Here is a 26,253-nt window from a genome sequence, read left to right on the forward strand (position 1 = left end):
CCTGGGCAGCGGGACTCGGGAGCAGCCGCTGCTGGAGCTCCCACTGCCGCGGGGGGAGGAAGCGGCCAAGCACGTGGCCCTCGGCGGCTGCGGCTTTGGCGCCCGAGCACGAACCCCCCGAGCCCGGGCCTGCTGCGGGGACCCAGCAGCGCGCACGCTGCGCCCAGCCCCTGGCCAGTCGCGTCTGGGCTGGCTGCCCAGCTGGGGCAGTCCCGCGGCGGAGGCATCGGCAGCCCAGCCCCGTTCGTTCCCCAGCGGGACCCGAGCGGGACGGGGGGGCTGGGGCCTGCTGCCCCCACTCCGGCGCCTGCTGCCCCCACTCCGGCGCCGCCCGCGGGATTGCACCAGCTGGGCAGCCACCCCAGACGCGACTGGCCAGGGGCTGGGCGCAGCGTGCGCGCTGCTGGGTCCCCGCAGCGGGCCTGGGCTCGGGGGGTTCGTGGGCGCCAGATCCGCAGCCGCGGAGCTTGGCCGGCGGCCGCTTCCTCCCCCGCGGCAGTGGGAGCTGCAGCAGCGGCTGCTCCCGGGTCCTGCTGCCCAGGTGGGAGAACAGCTTCCGCAGGCCACCCCTGCTCTCCTGGTACCGCGCCGGAGTCCGGCCCGCGCTCCCCTGAGTCTCCCGGGCCTCCCTCCAGCGCTTGCGGAGGGAGGAGGAATCGGGGGTAGGGAATTTTTTCTTTTTTGCTCTGCCGCCATTTTTCTCCCTCTGTCCCCGCCCCCGCGCGTCCTGATATTTGATCTGGTTACCCTAGGGGGGCCTATGACCATAGGTACTGGGGGTTACTGAAGCACCCACAGCAGCGCTGTAAGCTCAGGGGTGGGGGAGGGGGAGTGTGCTCTGCTGGAGAGCCCTGCAGAACAAGGCTATGCAGGAAGTACTGCCCAGCAGGGCCTGATTGGTGGCCCCTTGCAGCCCACTGATTGACTGATACTAGTATTTAAACCAGGAAGCCATGAGGGGGAGGAGTCTATTTGAGCAATAGTGCTTGTCTGCTCGGGATTTTGCTTAGGATAGGCCCTAGACTCCGGATTCCAGCTCTGGTTTGTCTGTGGGTATGTTTACGTCTACAATTTTGCAGTGCTGGTTGTTACAGCTGTATTAGTACAGCTGTATAGGGCCAGCGCTGCAGAGTGGCTACACTTACAGCAACCAGCGCTGCAAGTGGTGTTAGATGTGGCCACACTGCAGCGCTGTTGGGCGGCTTTAAGGGGGGTTCGGGGAACGTGAGAGCAAACCGGGGAAGGAGACGTGCTTCCCCGCGGTTTGCTCTTGTGTTCCCCGAACCCCCCTGCAAACCGCAGGGAAGGAGACCTGCTTGCACGGGGGTTCGGGGAACGCGAGAGCAAACCGGGAAAGGAGACCTGCTTCCCCGCGGTTTGCTCTTGCGTTCCCCGAACCTCCCTGCAAACCGCGGGGAAGGAGACCTGCTTGCTCGGGGGTTCGGGGAACTGCTTGATTACCAGAGAGGCTTCCTCAGGTATGCTGGGATACCCTGCTTATTCCACGGAGGTCAAGAAAAGCGCTGGTAAGTGTCTACACTTGATTACCAGCGCTTGATCACCAGCGCTGGATCCTCTACACTCGAGACAAAACGGGAGTACGGCCAGCGCTGCAAACAGGGAGTTGCAGCGCTGGTGATGCCCTGCAGATGTGTACACCTCCTAAGTTGCAGCGCTGTAACCCCCTCACCAGCGCTGCAACTTTGTGATGTAGACAAGCCCTGTGACGTAGCTATTTGCTTGCTGTCTATAACGTCATCCCAGACCCCTATTTCTTGATCTCTTGACCTGGCACAACCCAGACACTGCTATTTACCTGCCACCTGCAACTTGGTGCTTGGCCCTGGCATTCTGACCTGGGTTGCTCCCAGCTCCGCTACTCATTGGCTGGCAGGTGCTCGCAGGCTGCCCATGTTCCAGCCCTGACACAGAGGGGTGGGTTAAATCTGGGCCTTCCACATCCCAGGGGAATGCCCTAACCCTGCATGCATCTGAATAAGTGGGTTTTTCACCTGTGAAAGCATTTGCCCAAATATATCTGTTAGTCTTTAAGATGCCACCAGATTCCTTGTTGTTTTTGTGGATACAGACTAACAGGGCCACCCCCTGATACTCGCCTTAACCCTGGGACTAAAGGTTTCAAGGAGAGCACTGCTGTTTGCTGAAAGGTGCATAAGTCCCCTAACCTCTGCAAAATTGTCTAAAACTATTTGGCAAATTTTTGTAAAATTTGTGACTAGTTTGGGATGAATAACATTGCCTTTCCCCCAAATAAACTTTTTAGTCAACAAATTTTGCCCAGATGGGGTACCTGGGTGAGACTTCATGGCCTATATTATACAGCAGGAGATCAGCCTAGCTAATCTAGTTGTCCCTTCTGGCCCTAAACACTACAAAACCTATGAAATCATGACATTTCCCAACACTCCTGATATGATTAAATAACTTTGTTAAACTAATGAGTGTAATGTTCACTTTGTAGGGTGGTGGTTCCCTCCCACCCTTTGTCTGTCTTGTCTATTTCGATTATAAGTAGACGTGACAGAATTTGATTTATTTTCTAACACTTCAGCAGATAATACTGAAGCTTCTTTTTAATCCTTTTTTTCGATTTCTTTTTTATTTTCACAGTTGCAGGAAACAATGTGGGAGGTCAGACATTGGGGGAGGAATAAGACAATTATTTAATGACAGTAGACGCTGAAATTCAAAAAGTTAAAGCTCTATAAACATAAAAACACAAATGATCAAAATCACATATCAAAATATAGAGTAAATAGCCTGAAATCAAACTCTGTTCTCAGGCAGCATTTTTCTTTTTTTTGCTTCTCTGTAAATTTTGATTATTAGTGATGGAAATATTTGTTGTCGGTTCATGTGTGTTTGGTGAAATCGGCACTACCAATAAAATTCAAATTCTTTTGAGCCTAATCATAAACTCTTTGGGGCATGGATTATTTCTCACTGTGTTTCTACAGGACCCTGCACAACGGAGCTTTGGTCTTGACTGGTGCATCTGGATGCCATAGTAATGCAAAACGATATAAACATGCCCGTTAATTTTCATTGCAAGGTACTATCAAGTTTGAATGAGTTGTATTCTAATTTTTCTCTACTAAAACTGGAACCAGGACTCCTGGGTTTCATTCCTGGCTCTTCTCCTGACAGGCTGTGACACATTGGGCAGCTCACTTCCCTGCTCTGTGCCTCAGTTTCCCTCCCCCTCCACGTTGTCTGCCCTCTCTGCTTAGACTGCAAGCTGTTGGGTGGAGGGACTGTTTCTTGTAGTAGGGTACAGTACAAGGATACCTTGATCTCAGTTAGGGCCTCTGGGTGTTATACTAATGTATGGGCTGGAGTTGGCTTAGACTACTTTGAAAACCACTCACTAGATGACAAATCAATAGTAGAAGGTGGTGATAATATTAGTAATGTGATAGTCCATGTGTTGTATGTTGTTCATGTTCATCATTGTCAGAGGAGCTGCCTGGTTCTGAATATGTTTTTGTAAGATCTGCTCTCGTCCAACCACAGCTGTTTGCATTAGAAGCAGGAATTGAGTGAGGCACATTCCATGGCCTGTGTGAAACAGGAGAGTAGGCTGCATGATCACAGTGGTACTGTCTGGCCTTAACATCCATGAATTATTGTCGCCTTCCATCCATTCCCTATAATGCTGCTTCCTTCTCATTTCGTACTCTTTGCTGCCCTCTAGTGATCACACGAAGCCAACCGCATTTCTTTGGTATGAGTCCTAATCTCAGGCCATGTCTACATCTAAAATTTTGCAGCGCTGGTTGTTACAGCTGTATTAGTACAGCTGTATAGGGCCAGCGCTGCAGAGTGGCCACACTTACAGCAACCAGCGCTGCAAGTGGTGTTAGATGTGGCCACACTGCAGCGCTGTTGGGCGGCTTCAAGGGGGGTTCCGGGAACGCGAGAGCAAACCGGGGAAGGAGACCAGCTTCGCCGCGGTTTGCTCTCGCGTTCCCGGAGCCACCCTGCAAACCGCAGGGAAGGAGACCTGCTTGCTCGGGGTTCCGGGAACGAGAGAGCAAACCGGGAAAGGAGACCAGCTTCGCCGTGGTTTGCTCTCGCGTTCCCGGAGCCACCCTGCAAACCGCGGGGAAGGAGACCTGCTTGCTCGGGGTTCCGGGAACGAGAGAGCAAACCGCGGCGAAGCTGGTCTCCTTTCCCGGTTTGCTCTCTCGTTCCCAGAACCCCGAACAAGCAGGTCTCCTTCCCTGCGGTTTGCAGGAGGGTTCGGGAACGCGAGAGCAAACCGGGAAAGGAGACCAGCTTCGCCGCGGTTTGCTCTCCCGTTCCCCGAGCAAGCAGGTCTCCTTCCCTGCGGTTTGCAGGGGGTTCAGGAACGCGAGAGCAAACCGCGGCGAAGCTGGTCTCCTTTCCCGGTTTGCTCTCTCGTTCCCAGAACCCCGAACAAGCAGGTCTCCTTCCCTGCGGTTTGCAGGGGGGTTCGGGAACGCGAGAGCAAACCGCGGCGAAGCTGGTCTCCTTTCCCGGTTTGCTCTCTCGTTCCCAGAACCGCCGAGCAAGCGGTTCTCCTTCCCTGCGGTTTGCAGGGTGGCTCCGGGAACGAGAGAGCAAACCGCGGCAAAGCTGGTCTCCTTTCCCGGTTTGCTCTCTCGTTCCCCGAACCGCCGAGCAAGCGGTTCTCCTTACCTGCTTGCTCGGGGTTCCGGGAAGGAGAGAGCAAACCGGGAAAGGAGATCAGCTTGATTACCAGAGGCTTCCTCCTTCCACGGAGGTCAAGAAAAGCGCTGGTAAGTGTTTACATTGGATTACCAGCGCTGGATCACCAGCGCTGGATCCTCTACACCCGAGACAAAACGGGAGTACGGCCAGCGCTGCAAACAGGGAGTTGCAGCGCTGGTGATGCCCTGCAGATGTGTACACCTTCAAAGTTGCAGCGCTGTAACTCCCTCACCAGCGCTGCAACTTTCTGATGTAGACAAGCCCTCAGTCTCTTGCTTTTCCTTTGATAGACAGCATGATCATGATCCAGATCAGTGCTTCCTCTTTGTCAGTGAAAATGGCATATGGCCCATCTGCAACTGCTATTAGCAAACCACTCCAATGGCTGGACGGGGCACTAGATGGGAAGGGCTCAGAGTCACTACAGAGATTCTATCCCAGGGGTCTGGCTGTGGGTCTTTCCCACATGCTCAGGGTCTAACTGATCCCCATATTTGGGGTCAGGAAGAAATTTTCCCCCAGGTCAGATTGGCAAAGACCCTGGGGGTTTATTGCCTTTCTTTGCAATGTGGGGCATGGGTCACTTGCTGGTTTGAACTAGACAAATGTTGGATTCTTTGTAACTTGAAGTCTTTAAATGAAGAATTGAGGACTTCAGTAACCAGCCAGAGATTAGAGGTCTATTACAGGAGTGGGTGGGTGAGGTTCTGGGGTCTGAAACATGCAGGAGGTCAGACTAGATGATCATGATGGTCCCTTCTGACCTGAAAGTCTGAGTGTAAAATTTCTAAACCAAAACTGCCCCTTAGCTGAGTTGGGACACTTGAAATCTGGATGGGTTCACAGTGCCACAGGCACCCACAAAAATGTACCTCTATATTGTTACTTCATCAGCAAGTAATGCTGGTAGGCCCCAGTCCTGGTAACACCGAGACAAATGGGAGCTTGGTGTTTGATCTCAGTGGGGTTGGGGCCCATTGTTTGCGATTATGTCTGTCTAGGTAGCCAAATGCTTCCCAGCATAGTAGAGTCTGGGCACACCACAACCAACGATAAATGTAACCTCCCATCATTCATGTGAAGTAGGGAGAGAGGATTATCTCCATGTTAAATGAAGGGAAACTGAGGCACAGAAAGGTGGATTTGCAGCATCTGATGATCCAGCCTTCTATATTTTCTAGTATTTACATAGGCCTCATCCGTGTAGTGTCTGAGTATCTCACAGTCATGAATAGACTTTAATGTCATAACACCTTGTGAGGGTGAGAAGTGCAATTATCTCTATTTTACAGATAGGGAAACACAGGCATGGAAACTATGACGAGATTTATGACAATTGATTCACACAAGGAGCTATGGCCCATTGAAACCAGCTGGGGTCTGGCCATGTTGAATCAAATGGAGCTATGGCCAGTTTCTACCAGCTGAAGGTCTGGGGTCCACAGGATTTAAAGTTAAGATTTTTTTTTTCTAGCCTGCTTGTGGGATTTGGAGACACAATTCCCATAAATGTTGGTTTGGAAACTTTACCCTCAGTCACCATCTCAGTGCCTCATGCAGGACCAGCAGTAAAGCCAGGAAGTAAGCTGAGACGTCTGAGGGCTGGTCGAGTGCCTTAAACGGATGATCAGAAATCACTGGGTGAGCCCTGCTGGTGGTAAACAGCCCTGTTCTGTGGGTGTGTAACTGTGTGTTCCTGCTGCATACAAGGAGCATTTCAGTGTGCACTTGCATCTGTCTGTCATTGCTATGTTGAGGGATATAGGGTGTGTGTGTGTGTGAGAGAGAGAGAGGGAGAGAGAGATTCCTGCCCCCCGGTGGAAAAAGGAATCCTGTTCAGTATGTGTGTATTTGTGTTTGTGTATGTATGTGTGTATTGTTACCCCCTTTTGGAGGCTATGAGACTTGTGGGGTGTGTGTATACATATTACCCCTGTTTGATGGGCTGCAGTCTGGTGTGTGTGTGGACTGCCCTGTTGGATGGACTGAGGTTTTCTGTGTGTGTGTGTGTGCGCGTGCGCACACGCGCACATCCAAAATGAATATCAAAGTTTTGTGCAATGTGGAGTATTTTGGCAGGGGTGTGGGTTGTCGATTTACGTAGGTTTGTTGTTCCATGCACATGGGTAAGGGGCTGTCACAGGTAAAGCCCAATGTACTCTGGTGGGTGTGTCCCAGGAGGACCATAGCAGTGGGGTATGTATGTGTGCGTGAGTAGGGGAAGGAAAGCGCAAGCTGCTTTGCGATGCATTGAGACAGCTCAGCTCTGTCCCAGGCCTGGCCTGGCAGGGGGTGCTCTGGGGCAGAACTCAACAGAAATACCAGGCTCTGAGGGTGGCTGGCCTGGGTTACCAGGGCATTGTCAGGTTCGGGGTGTTCAAAGAGGAGTGGATGTCAACTGGACTGGCAGTGGGTCAGGACCGAGGAACATTGTCAGTGTTGTGTGTTTGAAGTGGGACAGCAATGATTGGAGGGTTGTAACTCACTATTGTGATGCATTGACTGAGCCGGGGAGCAGTTTGGGGGCAGGAATAGAAGCGGTGATGTAAGTCAGGACTGAGGCATGTCACCAAAGCAGTGAAGGGAGCCAACCCTGGGAGAGCAGAGGGATTGTGGGTCAGGACTAATGGACTTCAGCAGAGAACAGGCGGCTGCAGATCAGGACTGAGGGGCAATGACAGAACTGTGCATGTGTGGGGGGAGCCTAGGGGGCTGCAGATCAGGATTGGAGCCCATCAGCAGAGTGCTGTGTTGTGGGGCAGCCCGATGCTGGGATAACAGGGGCTGCAGGCTGGGAATGAGGTGCAGGACCAGACCTGTGTGTGTGTGAAACCAGAGATGGAACAGTGAAGGGGGCTGTGGGTTTGGACTGAAGGGCACTGGCAGACCTGGGGTTCATGGGCAGGACAGCAAAGCCTGTCACAACTCAGGTATGTTGGCTGAGCTCCTTCTCTGAGGCCTAGAAAACTTGGCTAACCTAGCGGGAATATGAGGTGTGTTTACGTGGCAGTTTCTTTGCAGCCATCCCCCCTTCTTGCATTCCCTCCTTCCCTGGGTTTTATGGAATTTATGAAGGAAGGGGTCGCTGTTCACAGGGGTTAGGAATGACTGGCTTGACCATTTTGCTGTAACCAGCAAGGGCTACTTGACACAGAAACAGATCTGTCCCTTCCTTTGTCTAACTCTAATCAATGACTCTGACTTTCTCTTCTAATCAGCCCGATGGGTCTACCTCTGGGACTTGCATTTCCTGACAGCGTTTCTATTCTAATGGCCCTCCATGGGACCTATTAAAAGAAAGAGTAACTTTGTTTCTGCTATTGGCCCATAACTCCTTGAGAGGTTGTTAAATCTCCAGGCAGTGCCCAGCTCTGCTGGGTTTAATATTCCTCAGAGTGCTGATTAAGACATGAAGTTTTAATGATCTGTGTGTCCTCCTTTAAATCTCTCTAAAGTCACAGGTGCTTCATAGCTAACTGGAGAGATTTCTTTTTAGTATGTGTGTTGCCAGCTGAGATGGTTTTAACAAGCACATAAGGAAGCAGGTTTTTAAAATATATATATTTTATCTAAGCAAAGCATCAGTGAAATTAATATATTTCAAGTGAAACTGATCTGGATTCCTTCACACTGGGGATCTGTCATCAGACGTATAGAAACAGCTGCATCCTTAAGGTCAAGCACCTTTTACACCATGGACAGACCATTCATTACCACTTCTCTAATCAGTCATCAGGGAACAAGATAGCACTTGTTACAGTCTATCCCCTTGCCACTGCTGTTGTTAGCAGAGTGTCAGATGCACTGCCAGCCTCTTGTCAGCTCCAGTTCCCCCCTGCTTTGCCTGTGAAATTAGCAGCACACAGAGTGAAAAGGAATATTTCTTAGTTTCCAAATATCAGGTTAACCCTTTAAATTGAATTTAGTGACTGTGACATGTCCCCACTCAGCAGCCCCTGCCCTCTAAAGTCCACTTCCACAGGGAAGGATCCATTAGCAATAAATAGACAGCGGGAATGTAAACACATTTAGCCAGGTGGACTGAGAGATGATTAGACAAATGAACAGCTTGGAAGGCAGATTCACAGAAGTGTAGACAGACAATGAGCCAGACCAAGGGGTAGATACTTAGATGGACAAATAGGAGGAGAAAATGGACAGGCAAGAAAGACAATTAGGTGGAGGGACAGATGATTATACAGATGGACAGTTGGATGGATGGATGGATAAGAGATGAGTAGGGATACATGTGCATGCTCTCTCCCTGCCCCCCCCAATCAGGCAGTGAGCACCATAAGTGCCCCGAAGTGCTCATTTCTATGGGTCAGAACCCAGAAGTTCATTCACACTCCATGTCTATTGTCTCTTCATGTGGCTTCCGAGCTTGCCAGTAAGGAGACCAATTGGTGCGATCCACAGGATGGTGGTTCTCATGTGCTTGCTTGTCCAATTAAGAACTTGTGAATGACCAGGGCTGTGAAATTCAGTTCTGCATTCTGAGACTCACCAGGTTTATTGGGGTTTTTGGATCTGAGCTTTTTTGCTCTCAGATCCTGAAATCCAGGAAGCTTCATTCAGGCGCGTTGCTGCTATGGATTAGACGGAGACCAGAGAGGCCTGGACAGAGCTGTGAGACCATGGCAATATGCAGTTGGTGCCAGCGATGCTAATGGCCCCATACCATCTCAGGCAGTGGTGCATTTAGCATCTGCAAATTGCAGGAGGAGCTCTGTGGAGTACAATTGTGCCTGGTCATCAGTGGTACGGGGAAGAAATCAGGGAGACGTTGGAACATCAGGCTAGAACCTCACACTCATTTTCACCAGCTAACTTGGTTATCCTCAGTGGTGCTACATTCACTTATGTTAGATGAGGTTCTGCCTTTAGCTATGTGTTACACAGCAAATCACACTTCTCACACTCAGATGGTAACCAGGCATTTGTTTCCCAACATGTGCTCACTGATACACATGCAGGCATAGGGAGACGTACAGATTCATAGACATATACAGGAATTACCCATTAGCATGTGGACACACACATATTCTCTGAAAGGAGGTTCAAACAAAGACACACACACACAATATGCATGCGCACCAGGGCTGGCGCTAGGCAGCAGCGTTTCAAGCATGTGCTTGTGGCAGCTTTTTTCAAGGGTCAGCACTCTGGCTTTTTTTTTTTTTTTTTTTTGCTACAGCATTTTTGCATTCTGGGTTTTTTCGGGGTTCTGGAGCTGGCCCTGATGCACGCGCACACACACAGTAGCACTCTAACACATACCAATTTTTATTGAAAATTTCCCCAGATTTTTCCAAATTTTTTTTTTTTTTTACCAATTTGTGCCTGAATTTTAAGTCCATGAAAATACTGATTGTGTTAGAAACTCTGCTACATTACTGTCGGTAGATGTGTTTATGGAAAGAATAAATTAGCTTCACATGTACACTTAAAGTAAGGTAATGCAGTGGAAGACATACACACAAAACCCCAAACATTCATGTGCATATGTGTAAGCACTGTTAAAGTACAGTTCATGAAATAAACCACAGCATTAAACTGTTTTTACTTTTAATACTCTTACTTTGCTATTTGTTGTTGATTTTTTCTGTCCTCCTGTTCCCCAATATTAACCTCAATATTTAACAGAAATGGATTTTTTTTGCATTGATTTTCACCTTTTTTAAGTTTGTAATAAACACTGATAAATTCTCAGGAAATTTTTAACAAAATAAATAAATAAATAAAAACCCTGCACACAAAGGGCCTTGCACATACACTACCACATAAAACAATAATTCCCCAGCTTTCAAACCTCACTTCACCTGTCCTTCCACTGAAACATAGGAGCTCGTTCATTTCCCCACGCACCCATTCACATGAATTCACATATGTAATCTTCTGATTTAATTTTCCATTCAAATTAATTTGCAAGGCTCTAAAGCAGAGGTGGGCAAACTTTTTGGCCTGAGTGTCGCATCGGGTTTCTGAAATTGTATGGAGGGCTAATTAGGGGAGGCTGTGCTGCCCCAAACAGTCAGGCATGGCCTGGCCTCTGCCCCCAACCGACTCCTCCTGCTTCTTGTCCTCTGATGGCCCCCTAGGACTCCTGTCCCATCCAACCCCCCCATTTCCTGTCCCTTGACAGCCCCGGAACCCTCACCTCGACTGTCTCCTGCCACCCCATCCAACCTCTCCTCTCCTTCCTGACTGCCCCTGGAAACCTCTGCCCTTATTCAACCCCACTGTTCCCCACCCTCTGACTGCTCTGACCCCTATCCACACCCCCGCCCCCTGAGCACCACCCCAAAATCCCCTGCCCTCTCTCCAACTCCCCCACCCTCTGAGCACCACCTCGAACTTCCCTGCCCTCTATCCAACTCCCCCGCTCCCTCCCCCCTTACCGCGCTGCCGGGAGCGCTGGTGGCTGGCTGTGTTACAGCTGTGATGCCTAGAGCAGCAGGACAGGCAGCTGCGCTGCTCATCCGGAGCCAGCCATGCCACCGCGCAGCACAGAGCATTGGGTCAGTCTGTGGCTCTGCAGCTGCGCTGCCCGGCAAGAGCTCGCAGTCCCGCTGCCCAGACCATTGTGCCGGTGACATTGTGCTGGTGGCACAGTGACATGAAGCTGTGAGGGAGGGGGAACAAGTGGTGGGGCTGGCGGCGAGCCTCCCCAAGGCAGGAGCTCAGGAGCCAGGCGGGAGGGTCCTGCGAGCCGTAGTTTGCCCACCTCTGCTCTAAAGTGTAAACATAGGTGTGGGGTTAATGGAATTCTTTCTAATTTATGTCAAGCAGGCCCAATTCCCATGTGTTCAGTGTAGAGCACCAGAACTTGAGCAGGTGGAAACCAGAATAAATTATTCACTTCCCCATCCCTCAGCCTCTGCTGTCCCTAGTGCCCATTATACAGTACAGCCACCCCTTCCCCTCCTCCACCCTCTACTGCCTCTAGTATCCATTACACAGTATAGGCGCCCCTTCCCCACCCCCACCTCTGCTGTTCCTAGTGCCCATTATACAGTATAGCCGCCCCTTCCCCACCCCCACCTCTGCTGCCCCTAGTGCCCATTATACAGTATAGCCGCCCCTTCCCCACCCCCACCTCTGCTGCCCCTAGTGCCCATTATACAGTATAGCCGCCCCTTCCCCACCCCCACCTCTGCTCCCCCTAGTGCCCATTATACAGTATAGCCGCCCCTTCCCCACCCCACCTCTGCTGCCCCTAGTGCCCATTATACAGTATAGCCGCCCCTTCCCCACCCCCACCTCTGCTGCCCCTAGTGCCCATTATACAGTATAGCCGCCCCTTCCCCACCCCCACCTCTGCTGCCCCTAGTGCCCATTATACAGTATGGCCGCCCCTTCCCCACCCTCTGCTGCCCCTAGTGCCCATTATACAGTATAGCAGTCCTTTCCCCGCCCTCATCTTCTGCTGCACTTAGTATAGCCGTCCCTTCCCCCCGCCCACCCTCTGCTGTCCCCAGGGTCCATTATACAGTGTAGCTGCCCTTTTCTCATCCACCAGGACTCTCTACCCTCTTCAGAATGCTGAGGAGGCACCTTCCCATGACAGCAAAACATGCAGTCCGAGTATCACGTGTTACACGACTGTTATCAACGTTCAGGGTCCTCATAACTGTGATATTTTCTCTTGGCCAAAGCTGGTCCACTTTCTTTCCTCCCTTATTGCATGGCCATAGGGGAAAAGCGTGTTGTCTTCTGCTATGCAAGGCCTTGGTGTGGGCTTCAGTCTGGATTTGTTTATAAAGCCTTGATGTGTGTGTTTAGTGGAACATCAAACATATGGCAATGGCTTGAGGTCAGTGTGATGGGTTTGGTCACAGAGACCCCCTTGGGACTGTCACCTTACGTGCTGAGACTACCTCTGAGCCCATATTCTCTGCCAGTCTGGGCCTCCAGGACCCTTTCTTGTTGAGCCAGATACACTAATTTGCTGCAACACAGACCCAGGGTCAGACCCATGCCCTCAAAGCTGCAGACTTAACTGAAAATGGCTTAGCAAGTGCTCCTGTCTCTAGCACCCAAACATCCAGCTCCCAATAAGATCCAAACCCCCAGGAAATCTGTTTTACTCTGTATAAAGCTTATACAGGGTAAACTCATAAATTGTTCACCCTCTATAACACTGATAGAGAGATATGCGCAGCTGTTTGCTTCCCCCAGGTATTAGTTACTTACTCTGAGTTAATTAATAAGCAAAAAATGAATTTATTAAGTATAAAAAGTAGGATTTAAATGGTTCCAAGTAATAACAGACAGAACAAAATAAGTTACCAAGCAAAATAAAACAAAACATGCAAGTCTAAGCCTAATGCTGTAGGAACCTGATTACAGCTGAAATCTCACCCCCATAGTTCCAATAAGCTTTTTTCACAGACTGGACACCATCCTAGTCTAGGTCCAGCAATCACTCACATCCTCATAGTTACTGTGTTTAGGCATCTCTTTGGGGTGGAAAGGCCATCTCTTCTTGAGCCAGCTGAAGAAAAAATGGAGAGGCTTCCAGGGTCTTTTATATTCTCTCTCTTGTGGATGGAAACCCCTTTGTTCTTTTGTGCAAAGTCTCAGCAACAAGATGGAGTTTGTAGCCACCTGAGCAAGTCACATGTCCATGAATGATTCTGCTTTTTGCAGGCTGATGCCATCCTTTACATGTTAGTTTGAACATTCCCAGGAAAGCTCAGATGTGGATTGGCATCTCCCAAAGTCCATTGTTAGTTAAGTGTTTCTTGGCTGGACACTTACTGAGAATAGTCCTTTCTCAAGAAGCTGACCAAATGCTTCACTGAGGCTACTTAGAATCAAACACACTGAGATACAACTACATAGCCAACATTCATAACTTCAAATACAAAAATGACACACACATACAGACAGCATAATCATAACAGCAAACTGCAACCTTTCCATGGACACCCCACTTGATCTCTCTGTAGAAGACCTGGTGCAACCATAGAATCCTGATTGCAACAATGATCTGTATGGTCACAGTTCATGTCAGTAACGTCACAGTCAGATCTCTGTATGAAGATCTGTCTGTTTAGCTAAACTGATTATTGTGGTGCCTGAATGTCTGTTTCCTTTGTACCTGATATGAGGTAGCTTTTATTCTGAAATCCAAAGAACGGAGTAGACATCAGGACAGGGATTTTCAATGAGACCTATAGCAGGTTGCAGTTCTGGAGCACACCCCTTCATCGTGTGGCACTGCAGTCAACCTGCCACAGATTCCCTCCTGGGTTTTCAATGACTCTCTTGGCTTTTAGCACAGCTCTGTTATTTAGATGACTCATCTCTCTAGCTAAATCTTCTGTCCCACCCTTTTGGGTGCAATCAAAGTCCAAAGGAAAACAATCTATCATCCTAAATCTGTGATGGACACCCAACATCGTTTGGTCCATCTTTTCCTGTTCTTAGCTTCCAGCCCTCCTGGATTCTGGATAGTTCCCTCTTCTGTGTTTCACAGCCATAATTTAACACAAATCAAATGTGAGATTTTAAAGTCAGAATTGTGTTCCTTCACTCTATAGGTGAAATTCACCCCTGTACAACACAGGACCTGATCACCAATTAGAACATATTTTGGCTGGGATTGTCAAAAGACCTAAAGGGACCTAAAGGGAGTTCATAGATTCCAAGGGACTACTTTGATCATCCAGTCTGACTTCCTGTACAACACAGGCCAGAGACCTTCCCCCAAATAATACTTAGACCAGATCTTTTAGAAGATCATCCACTTCTGATTTTAAAATTGTCAGTGATGGAGAATCCACGACAGCCCTTGGTAAGTTGTTCCAATGGTTAATTGCCCTCTGTTGGGGCTGACCACAAATTACCTTGGCCTATTGTTAAAGAATGATCTGGGTGGAGCTTGTGGTGAACTGGCTTTGACCAGCCAGGCTGGCTTGCAGCCACTCCAACTGGATTAACAAGTAAAGAGATGGAGAGGGCCTAAGAGTGTTAAGTATGGGAATAGAAAGCAATAGTGCTTCCTGCCAGAGCGTGGTTGTGGAAGAATACACCCCCTGAGAAAGAGATGATAAAAACAGCTATGAGAATTGCTTTAGACAAAGAGTCTCACCTGCGGACCTTGGCCTTGTGGGTGCCCAGGTATTCCCCATGCTAGAGCAATGCCTGCTATGAGCCCTCAAGGAGAAGGCTGGAGGGTCCTAGACTGTCCATAGCGGAAGGGGCATAAGCATTGATTCTTGCCTGCTTGGTTGCTGGAAAGCATGTATTTAGTAATGCGTGAAGGCTGGGAAGCTTATTATACTCTGGCAATAAAACTGGTTATACTTATACACCTGGTGTGGCTTCATTGAGTGTATCCGAGACCCTGCTTTGGCCTGAAACTCTCACTGTTAAAAAATTACACCTTATTTCCAGGCTGAGTTTGTTTCGCTTCTACTTTCAGCTGCTATCAGGGAAGAATCACTGCTTCCCAGTGCAGTGTATGCCTAATTCTTTGTTCCTAGATGTATTCATTTACATTTAGCTGTATTAAAACCCGTATTGTTTGCTTGCACCCAGTTCACCAAGTGATCCAGATGACTCTGTATCAGTGAACTGTCCTCTTCATTATTTACCACTCCCTCAATTTTTGTGCCATCCTCAAACTTTATCCGTGATGATTTTATGTTTTCTCCCAGGTCATTAATAAAAATGTGAACTCGTGTAAGAGCCAAGAACTGGTCCCTGTGGGGCCCTACTGGAAACACACCTGTTCAGTGATGATTTAGGTGTTCAAATTCCTTTGAAAATCAATGGGAATTGGGCTCCTAACTGCCTTAGGCCAGGTGATCAATGGAGTTAGCCATCTAACACCTACTAGAATACAATGGGATTTTAACACCTAATTCCATTATCGTCCCATGCAACATCCCCGCCTCCAGGGACTTAAAAAGTACTTTGACCTTATCCATCAGCATAGGAGTTAATCACTCTGCTGTGAGGAACACGGTATGGCCCAATAGTATTATAAATGGGATCAATTTAGTAAGGTTTCACCTTCTCATCTAGGTATCTCTCATTGAATCAATTCCATGCCACGGCAAGTGCATTGGACATTGTAACACCTTGGTCCCTCCTCTTCTCCCATAGTTGAGTCTCCTATGAGCTGTAATACTTTGGTCTAAATTTGGTTGTTGGGTTTAGTGTGTAGGGGCTGGATGGTGCTGGTCACCTGTAATATACAGGAGGTCAGATTATATAGCCTAGTGGTTACTTCTGGTCTTAAACTCTGTGACTCTTTCACTCTATCCTCACTTGACTCTAACAATGAAGACTAAGGAGTTGGCTTTGCTGCCTAGCACTCTGCCCAGGGTCTCTTTCACTTCCCTGTTCCTCAGGCTATAGATGATGGGGTTCAGGAACGGGGCCACCACTGTGTACAGCACAGACACCAGCTTGTTGAGGTTGAAGGTGCCGACAGCCCTGGGCCGTGCATACATGAAGAGGATGGTGGCATAGAACATGGAGACCACCACCAAGTGGGAGGCACAAGTGGAGAAAGCTTTATGCTTCCCAACCACAGATGGGATCCTGGCCACGGTGGAGAAGATGCAGATATAGGAGGTCACTGTCACTAGCAAGGACGGCACAAGGACAGACAGTGCTGCCACAAAGTCCAGCGTCTCGATGGTGGAGGTGTCTGTGCACGACAGCTTCAGGAGAGGCGGGAGGTCACAAAAGAAGTGCTGGATGGTGTTATCACTGCAGAACTGTAGCCTGGAGAGCATCAAAATGGATGGGAAGGAAGCCAGGAAGCCACTCAGCCAGGAGCCCAGGCTCAGCACAGTACAGGCTCTGTGATTCATAAGGTCTGGGTAGCGCAGCGGATGGCAGATGGCTAAATAGCGGTCATAGGCCATTGCCACCAGGAGAAAACACTCAGAGGAAGCCAGGGACAAGAAGAAATACAGCTGAGCTATGCATCCCTCCAGAGAGATGACCTTCTCCCCCAACAGGAGGTTGGAGAGCAGTCTGGGAACAGTCACCGATACATAGAAGATTTCCAAGAGGGAGAGGTTGCCCAGGAAGAAATACATAGGGGTGTGAAGAGCGCAGTTCAACTTGATGGTGACAATCAGGACCAGGTTTTCCATGAGGGTCAGCACATAAATGGTTATAAACAGCACAAAGAGCAATCCCTGGTGCTCTGGAAGCCCTGGGAAGCCCAAGATGATGAAGTCAGTGTGTGAGGATTGGTTTCCCTTTCTCATCTCCACAGTCTGCTTTCCTCACTGCTTAAACATTAATTGGGAAAAGTGACTGAACGGAGCTTTAAGTAGGGATATGGGACTATCCCCAAACCTCCCTAAATCCTACTTAATATTACTTATTCACCTACATCCAGAGATGCTTACTCTACGGCTACTCAGTGTTGGTTTGTTCATTCATTCATTTCTAACTCCATGTTTACTCATCCATATTTTATGCCTTTACTTAACAGGGAGGAGGGATAGCTCAGTGGTTTGAGCATTGGCCTGCTAAACCCAGAGTTCTGAGGTCAATCCTTAAGGGTGCCATTTAGGGATCTGGGGCCAAAATCAGTCTGGGGGTTAGTCCTCTTTTGAGTAGGGGGTTGGATTAGATGACCTCCTTAGGTCCCTTCCAACCCTGATATTCTATGAATGTTCATTCATTTATTATGTTAGAGTTAGGGGGAAGATCAGCTAAAAGGAAGGGAGAGGGGGGAACTGAAGAGAAGGAGGGACGAGCAGGGAAAAAGATGTTAAAGGGGCCAGGTGTGGAGTGAAACTGAAGATATGTCTACACTGCACAGCACTGGCAACAGCAGATAGGGTATGTGTAGCTACATGCCGCAGTGCAATGTAAGCTGTGTCCATGCTGGGATGTGTAGATGCATGGTTCAGTGAAAGACAATGGCAGGGGAAACACTTCAGCAGTGGACAGCTGCTGAAGCCTTTCCTGGCTACATCACACTTACCCGAGTCTTTCCCTAGGGTGGGGAAAGGCTCCAGCGCTGGGGGCAGCCAGTAGGACATTATACAGCTGAAAATAGCCATGTAAACAGCACTGCTTGTGCAAGTAGAGAGCGGTGCAGGGTCTGTTCTGGGACACATACAAACAGGTTTCAAGTGTTTCTTTTCTTACTCAGGCCTAGTTTTGATTGGCTGCGTTCCTGGAGATTTCATCACATAACATAATCTTTAATTAAAGATTAATCTTTAATTCCTGGAAACTCCAGGCCAATCCTGGAAGAACGGCAACCCTACCTAAACCATGCCTCACCAAGTTTATTGCTATTTACACCCGTTCTAAGGGCTGCCTGCATATCTACCCCACATGCCAGCAAAAGAAGCATGCAGTGTGGACAAACCTTGAGGTGAAGAGACTGAGAGAGGGGGAGCATTGGGGTCCTTATTCATTAATTACTTTCTTACTAATTATTATTTACTTATTGCTCACTTAGGCTGGGATTTTCAAAGGAGCCTATGGGAGTTAGGTGCTCAAGTCCCATTGACAATAAGGTTCCTAATTCCCTTAGGCCCCTTAGAAAATCCCCGCCTTACTGGGCACTATTGTTACTTGGGCCATATTCACACTCAAGTCAATGGGCTGATGCTTGAGATTCTTCCTCAGTTCTTACTCAGCCATACTCCTAGCCAAGTCTCCGCTAGTGTCTATGCTCTGCATTTGGATGGATACAGGAAAGGGCTCAGTCGTCCGGTTTGTCTTTTCTATATTTCTCCTGAGTCCCTGCAACGATGGGTCTGATTCTCAACCCATTGTCATGGGCCTAAACCGCAAACACTGTAGGCATGTTTCTCCTCTCAGTGTGAAATAGGGCTAACTCTGCTGAAGGGAATAGAGTTGTGCTGGGTTCAGTTTGGAGGAATTCAACTGCAGTTTGAACAGCAAAAATCAGGAGTAATCCACTGTAGTAATTTGCTTCTATGTGAGAGAAGAACCCAACTTAATTTTTATATTTATTGACATTGGGTCTATTTTTCTTTAGGTACAAATTGGCACAGGTCCATGGAAGTCAATGGGGCTTTCTACATATTTATCCAAGCCCATCATCCTAGAATCCATTAAAATAACAATAACTATTTCGTTTACTTACACATTCAAGGTCTGAAGTGGGAGGATCCTTTATTTACGAGATATGTCTCTTTCCAAAGACCCAAGCACGAGGAAGTGCCCATCTATGTGGATGGGACAGTATTCAGATTGCTGCTCTGCTCCTTTCTCCACCAAGGAGAAACACAAGCCAGAGGGCTGAATAGTGTTTCCACAAGGAGATGTATCATCAGCCACAAGTCTGGCTCCTTCAGTGATTCTGGCTGGGAGACCTAACTATATCCATGAAAATAAAGAAATCCCCAGGGATCAAACCTTCAGCCTCCCTGAACATTCTCCCAGGTGTGATTTGCTAAACAGTTTATTTGCTCATGAACCTCTCTGCTTGTTCACTGTAGTTGTACAAGCAGGTGGTAAATGTTTAAATGCCCAGACATAGTAGGCTAGGCACTGAGAATAGCATCTGTGAATATCACATTCCAGAGTGAACCATTTGTAGTGCTGTCAATGACAGGCCTTACAGTGTCTCTCTCTGGGGTTCAGAGGAACTTGTGGTGATTTGAGGTGAAGGTAGCAGGATTTTCTGTAAAACATTACCACATTTCTAAAGGTAGTCTGCAAAGGAATGTTGCATGAATGTCTCATTCATATTTTCTACTCAAAAATATATTTTATTTATTAAAGTTATTGCTTGCTTGATCTCTCTCTCTCTCTCTTTCTGTGTGTGTGTCTCACACACAGTATCTCTCTCTCCTCTTTCTTTTCTCTTTCATCTCAGAGATGCGGTGGGGGAAGAGGTAATACCTTTTATTGAACGAACTTCTGGTGGTGAGAGAGGCCAATTTTTGAACTTACACAGAACTCTTCTTCAGGTCTGAAGAAGAGCTCTCTGTAATCTCAAAAGCTTTTGTCTCTACCCAACAGAAGTTGGTCTACTAAACAATATTACCTTGCCAGCCCTCCCTCTCTCACCCTGGGACCAACACAGCTGCATCAGCTCTGCATATCTATCATAGATATTTTCAAATGAATCTAATGGAATTAGGCACCCAACTCCCATTGAATGTAAATATGATTTGGGCACACAACTTCCTTAGGCTTCTGTGAAAATGTCAGCTTATGGACAAGCTGCAAGCTGTGAATTTTGGTAACCAGATGTATATTTGTCTAACCTAATCTATGCATCTGGAGATTTACCAAGCACCCTACAGGATTCAATTTCAAATAATTTTAAACACCACATCCTTACTGCTTAAAATAATGTAATTAACCAGCTGGTGAATGTGTGCACTGCTGACCCTTATCGGATGGGATCAGAACTGCTCAGCTATTCTTCATAGGCCCTACTTCAGGATCATCTAATGGCTCCTTTAGCCCAAGGAGCTGGAACTTGTGTTTCTGGTATCCTGAGAATGAGAGTTCTAACCTCACTGTTCGTGGGAGCTCCTGTGTTGGGATGTAGAATGGCAATGAAGTCCCTAGGTGGGCACAGAGTCTTCTGCAAGTCTAATTTCCTGGAGACGGTCCCAACCACCATCGGCCAAACCCTAATGTCCAAACAAAGCCCTCACTGAAATGAGTGAATCAAATTCCCAGCTGGTGTAAATTGATGCAATGTCACTGCTGTCCATGACACCACATCCTCAGTAGATGTAGCTCAGCTAAATTCAGAGGATCAGATTCCCAACTGAGGCTATGTCTACACTACAGGATAATTTTGAATTAACATAAACCAGTTTTATAAAACAGATATTATAAAGTCGATTGCATGCGGCCTCACCTTCACATCCCCATGTACTCTTCCTGTCTTATTTTTCTTTTGTCACTATCTGCTATTCCTCAGCCATAGTACTTAAGATGTTGGTTATTTTCCTAGATGAGAACAAAACCATTTGTGCTGATGGCTGCCTTGCCCAGATATTCTTCATTTTACTGCCAGCTGGTGCTGAAATTTTTATTCTCTCAGCAATGGCGTATGACTGCTACGCTGCCATCTGTGACCCATTGTGTTACATGGAGCCCATGAGCAAAGGGATCCGTGTTCTGCTGGTGAGTGGTGCATGGGTAATAGGCTTCATAAATGCCCAGCGTAATACAGATTTCGCTCTCAGGTTGCCCATCTGTGGCCTCAATCAGATCAGCCATTTCAGCTGTGAGCTCCCTCCCCTGTTGCATCTGTCCTGCACTGATACCTTCACTAATCAAGTGGTGCTTCTCACTTCTGCTGTGATGCTTGGATCTAGTTCCTTCCTCTTCACCCTGATCTCCTATATTCACATCATCGCCACTATTCTGAGGATACAATCGGCGCAAGGCAGGCGTAAAGCCTTCTCCACCTGCAGCTCCCACTTGATTGTGGTTGGTTTATGGTACCTGACAGGTTCTTTCCAGTACACAAAACCCAGCTCAGTCTCCTCTGTGGCTCTGGATGAAATGTTCTCCGTTCAGTATAACATCTTGACTCCAATGTTAAACCCCATCATCTACAGCTTGAAAAAGGAGGAGGTGAAAAGAGTACTAGGGAAAATATTGGGGACATGGAAGTTTCTCAAGTAGCGTTGATGACCTTATTTAATTCAATGTTATTTATTTTTAAATCTGAAAGCATAGAATTGTGGATAACTAGTGTTTGAGACGTTCTCAGCTCAGGTAATGGACAGACACACTGAGACAAAACCACAACTGGTCTAAATCAGTGTGGCTCCATTCAAGTCACTGGGCCAGATCTCCAGTGGTACAAGAGTCACTGAAGCCCAGGTGACTGGATCCTGGGTCTCCTACTTCCAGAGTGTGTGCTCTGAGCATCAGGCTGTAGAATCATTCACACATTCCTCTCTTTCAATAGCTCTTTAATCTGGCCCAATGACTTCAGGGGAGCTCTGACCAATTTATACCAGCTGGCAATCTGGCCAATTCTATAAAAATAATCTCATCTATCTATTTCTGTTCTTTTCTATTTTACTAAATTGTTGGAAACCCATTTAATATCGATAGTATTTTACTGAATTCTATCCTATTAAAAAGCTCAAGCATTTTAACTAATGATAATAATAATTAATACATAATCTAATCAGTGGAGCCAATGGGTTTCCTCCCCAGGTAGGGCTAGATCCATTTGTGACATTGCACCCCATACTCTTCGTAGAAACATTGTTATAACATGATTTTGGTATAACTAATATGCATTTTACACAAGATGGTTCATGTAAGATCTCATTGGAAAGGTTATGATTTGCTGAACATGTTTATCCTATATGTATGCACATAACATGTCTGTATCTGAGGTTAGTAATATTAACTGTGTAACTATTATAACTGTTTGTACTTGGGGAATGCCCATCAGACAGAATGCTATCAGCCTGGAGGGGCCATTAGGGGGAACAATGGGACTTGGAAAATATTAGTCTCTCTCCCTCCTGAGAAGCTTCCAGAGATGCTGCTTTGACAACATTAGGTCAGGTGGTCATGTCAGCCGGTACAGGTTCCCATCTTGAGCTGGTATTTTTACACTGGAAGGGTCTGGAAAGCAAAGGATTACTGCCTTATGTAAATTCTATTTAAAGCTGGGGAGTAAGTGGATCTTGGTTCACTCTTCACTGAATCCCCACCCAAGATGACAACTGGAAAGATCTGAGAAATAAAGATGGGGGGAGAATTCTGGACCCAGGCAGGGCTGCCCAGAGGGGAGGGGGGAAGTGGGGCAATTATCCCCAGGCCCTGGGCTCCATAGAGGCACCCTGGAAGAAGGCTACCTCCCCGGCCCCGGCCCGACTCCACCTCCGTCCCTCTCCCGGAACCTCAGCGCATCCAGGAGTGTCCATTGAGAGTGCAGTGTGGCTCTGCCGGGGCCTGAGCTCCTCCCCACTCAGAGCTGCATGGTAAGAAGGCGGAGCTGTGAGCTCCAGCAGGACCTGATCTCACTCCCCTCAGCCTGGAGCTCGCAGCCCCGCCCCCTTACCATGTGGGTCTGAGTGGGGAGGAGCTCAGGCCCTCTGGAGCCATGCTACATCTGTCCAGGGACACTCCTGGATGTGCTGAGGCTCCGGGTGAGGGAGGAACCAGGGGTAAGGGGCCGGGGCTGGGGGGGTTGGATAAGGGACCGGAAGTCCTGGGGACAGGGTGGGGGCAGAGGTTGTAGGGAGTGGTCAGGGGACATGGAATGGGGGGAGTGGATCATGGGAGTTCTGGGGGTCTGTCAGGACTCAGCGGCGGGGGTGGATAGGGGTCAGGGCAGTCAGGAGACAGGGAGCAGGGGTCGGGTCCTGGGGTGCTGGTTGGGGGGGAATCTCTGGGGGATGGTGAGGGGACAAGGATAAGGATGGGTTGGGGATTCTGAGGGGGGCGGGCAGTCGGGAGGCAGGACGTGGGTAGGGGTCGGATTGGGGTCAGGGCCAGCCTGTTTGGGAGGAACAGCTTTCCCTACCCTAAAGCTCATTCAACAGTTTGAAGCTCGCAGAAGTGCCAGGCTGTTAGCTTTTCCATTAGGGCTACCATCCCTTTTACTTCTCAAATTCCAAATTATAGTCTATATTTAATTTCAGTGCCACAGGGAGATTCATATCAGGGGAGGGTAGCTTCATTTAAAATTAGCTACTGAAGGAGGGATCACATGAGAAGAGCAATATCCTTCCCAACCCTACCAAAGGAGATTCCCCTTCCCCTACATTCCATGAGGCTTCAGAGGCGTTAATTGAGTGGTTCTCAAACTTTTGTACTGGTGACCCCTTTCACATAGCAAACCTCTGAGTATGACCCCCTTTGTAAATTAAAAACACTTTTTCATATATTTAACACTATTATAAATGCTGGAGGCAAAGCGGGGTTTGAGGTGGAGGCTGACAGCTCGCGAACCCCAGTAATAACCTCGTGACCCCTGAGGGGTCCTGACCCTCAGTTTGAGAACCCCTGGGTTAATTTAATTTTAGCACCCTGTCTCCATTCACCTGCATGTGCTATTTTGAGCATTTCAGTTTTCACAACATAGGCTCATCCCAGATTCTGGAACAAGCTCAAATGCTCAGTTCATGGAGTATGTACATAAGCTATACTAAAGACAAACCCACAGTAACCATCTCCAGTTTGTTAGGGACCCCATGGAGCCAGTCTCTAGGAAACAGATAAATGCATGGAGGTTAAGTCCATTAATGGCTATTAGCCAGGATGGGTAAGGAATGGTGTCCCTAGCCTCTGTTTGTCAGGAGGTGGAGATGGATGGCAGGAGAGAGATACTTGATCATTACCTGTTAGGTTCACTCCATCTGGGGCACTTGGCATTGGCCATTGTCGGTAGACAGGATACTGGGCTGGATAGACCTTTGGTTTGACCCAGTATGGCTGTTCTTATGTTCTAACCTAAATGAACCCAAAGTTATGGTGACATATATGAGTCAAGGAAGGCAGAAGAGTATCAGAAACCTGGCAAAATCTCTGACTGGATGGGCTCAGGCATTTGGTCACAAGCTGAGGTGGTTCAAAAGTTTTGGATTTTTTTTAAGCAGAATTTTTTTATTGTTTCTTTAAACAATCAAACACAGCAAGCAGCAAATATTTGGCCACACACTTCTGAAACCCCAAACCATATTCAGGTTTTGGCAGACTAATTTCAGCTTTTCAATTAAAAAACCACAACAAATTTTGAAGGAAAGCAGACATTGTGATTTGTTTCTGCTTTTTAAAAACCCCTAGTTTTCCATCCAAAAAAAGTTTTGACTGAAAATATTTGTCCAACCCTTTTAATGAGCTTTAGTGCCTTTTAGCACTAACTGATGCTGAGAACCAGTGATACCTTGTAAAGAAGTTTTCTCAAAACTGGGTTTGTGCCGAGATGCGGAAGGTTTATTTTTCCCAGATGTACATCTTTTGCTGTATTGGGCACTATATGCCTATTTATACGAACATGCGTGTTTCCTCTAAACCTATCAAATTGAAAAGTGAGATATACAAGATGTTAATTAGGCCTGAACTTTTTAGGGCCCTGAATTCTGGGCACTGAGGAAGAGACAAGAGCAGATTTTGAATACAATGGAAATGAAAATGTAAAGATGGGTGCTTGGAGTTACATGGCTGGTCCATTATTTCAAACCAGTGAAGTAGGAGAAATGTGAAGGTGGTACCAATTAACAAAAAAAACCTGAGGGAATCCAGGTGTAGATGGGTTGGCCATGTGAAAAGAAAATTGGAAGAATGTATAGGAAACAGGGAGTTTATCCTAGAAGTGGAGAGTAAGAGAAGGGTTGGGAGACCCAAACTGGATGGATGGATGTCATGCAAAAGGATATTATTAGCTGCACCATCTCCAAGGAATTGCATTCAAGACAGGGAGTAAGGCTGCAGGAAGGTTTGAGTTGAATAAGTGCAGCAAGGGGTTCAGACACTGCATTGCAAGAGTATCATTGTGACAGATACGATGGTGTCCTGTAACATCCTGGACAAATCTTATTGAATTAACTTTTACATCTTTGGAATTCATTATATTAAAAATGCAAATGTTTATGTACTTTTGTAGGATTACATGGAGCTTTAGGAGGAAGACATGAATTGTGCAATCTCTGGCAGATAGTGGGGATATCAAAGGCCATTTGGGGACAATACGCATGAAGTGGATTTTCAAGAAAATTGTTCGTGGTGAAGATTATGCAAATAACTCACCTGGAAACCTTTTGAAGCTGCACTTTGAGCAGATACTGACTGTCTGGCTGATTATGTAAGCAACATCTCTTTAAAGAGCAAAACTGGAGAAATCAATGACTTACAGAGTAAGGAGTAGTTCTTGGTCTGGGCTGAGGATGTGATGAACTTGAAAAGATAGGAAAACCCCTGGGTAGTGATTGAAGAACAGCTCTGCCAGAGCCCTGCACACATATTTAATCTCATCTAATCTCATACTTCACTAGAAGCTAAATTAGTATGGCTTTGCTCTTAAATTGCAGGAACAGAATCTGTCTGATTTACATGCTCCTGGCTTTCTCAGATTTTCCAGTGTGTCCATGAAATGGTCAGTATGGTTCCCACAGTGTGACCCAGCCTGTTCAGACTGGTTCCAGTGCTCCCCAGCGGCAGAAGGCTACAGACTTTAAGGCATTGCCTCTCAATGTCTACTAAGACTATGTCTACACTATGAGCAAGAGGTGTCAGTCCCAGTTCATCCAACCAGCATTCCAAAATTAGCAGTGTAGCAACAGTATCACAGGCTGCAGTGAGTGGAAGCGCAGGCTATTTTCACTGAGTAGAAACATGCCTGAACCCAATGGGTATGTATTTGGCATACCTTGCCCATGCCAATGTCTGTACTTCATTGAATCATAGAACTGGAAAGGACCTTGAGAGGTCATCTAGTCCAGTACCCTGCACTCATGGCAGGACTAGGTATTATCTAGACCGTTCCTGACAGGTGTTTAGGTGTTCAATAGCTACACTACTATTTTAAGTGATCTACCTCACTGAGAGCTAGTGTGAGTATGTCTACATGATCTG

General features: G+C 47.6%; 2 protein-coding genes across 2 annotated transcripts; one reads left to right on the forward strand and one right to left on the reverse strand.

Moving 5' to 3' along the window:
- Positions 1-15,995: 15,995 nt before the first annotated feature.
- Positions 15,996-16,955, reverse strand: LOC115642769 (olfactory receptor 6-like). Its single transcript, XM_030546477.1, has one exon. The coding sequence runs from the start codon at positions 16,953-16,955 to the stop codon at positions 15,996-15,998; it is 960 nt and encodes a 319-aa protein (XP_030402337.1).
- Positions 16,956-20,748: 3,793 nt separating this feature from the next.
- Positions 20,749-21,336, forward strand: LOC115642770 (olfactory receptor 5V1-like). Its single transcript, XM_030546478.1, has one exon. It carries the CDS (start codon positions 20,749-20,751, stop codon positions 21,334-21,336), a length of 588 nt encoding a protein of 195 aa, XP_030402338.1.
- Positions 21,337-26,253: the final 4,917 nt, after the last annotated feature.

Source organism: Gopherus evgoodei, unplaced genomic scaffold (assembly GCF_007399415.2).
Source record: "Gopherus evgoodei ecotype Sinaloan lineage unplaced genomic scaffold, rGopEvg1_v1.p scaffold_45_arrow_ctg1, whole genome shotgun sequence".
Classification (NCBI taxonomy): domain Eukaryota; kingdom Metazoa; phylum Chordata; order Testudines; family Testudinidae; genus Gopherus; species Gopherus evgoodei.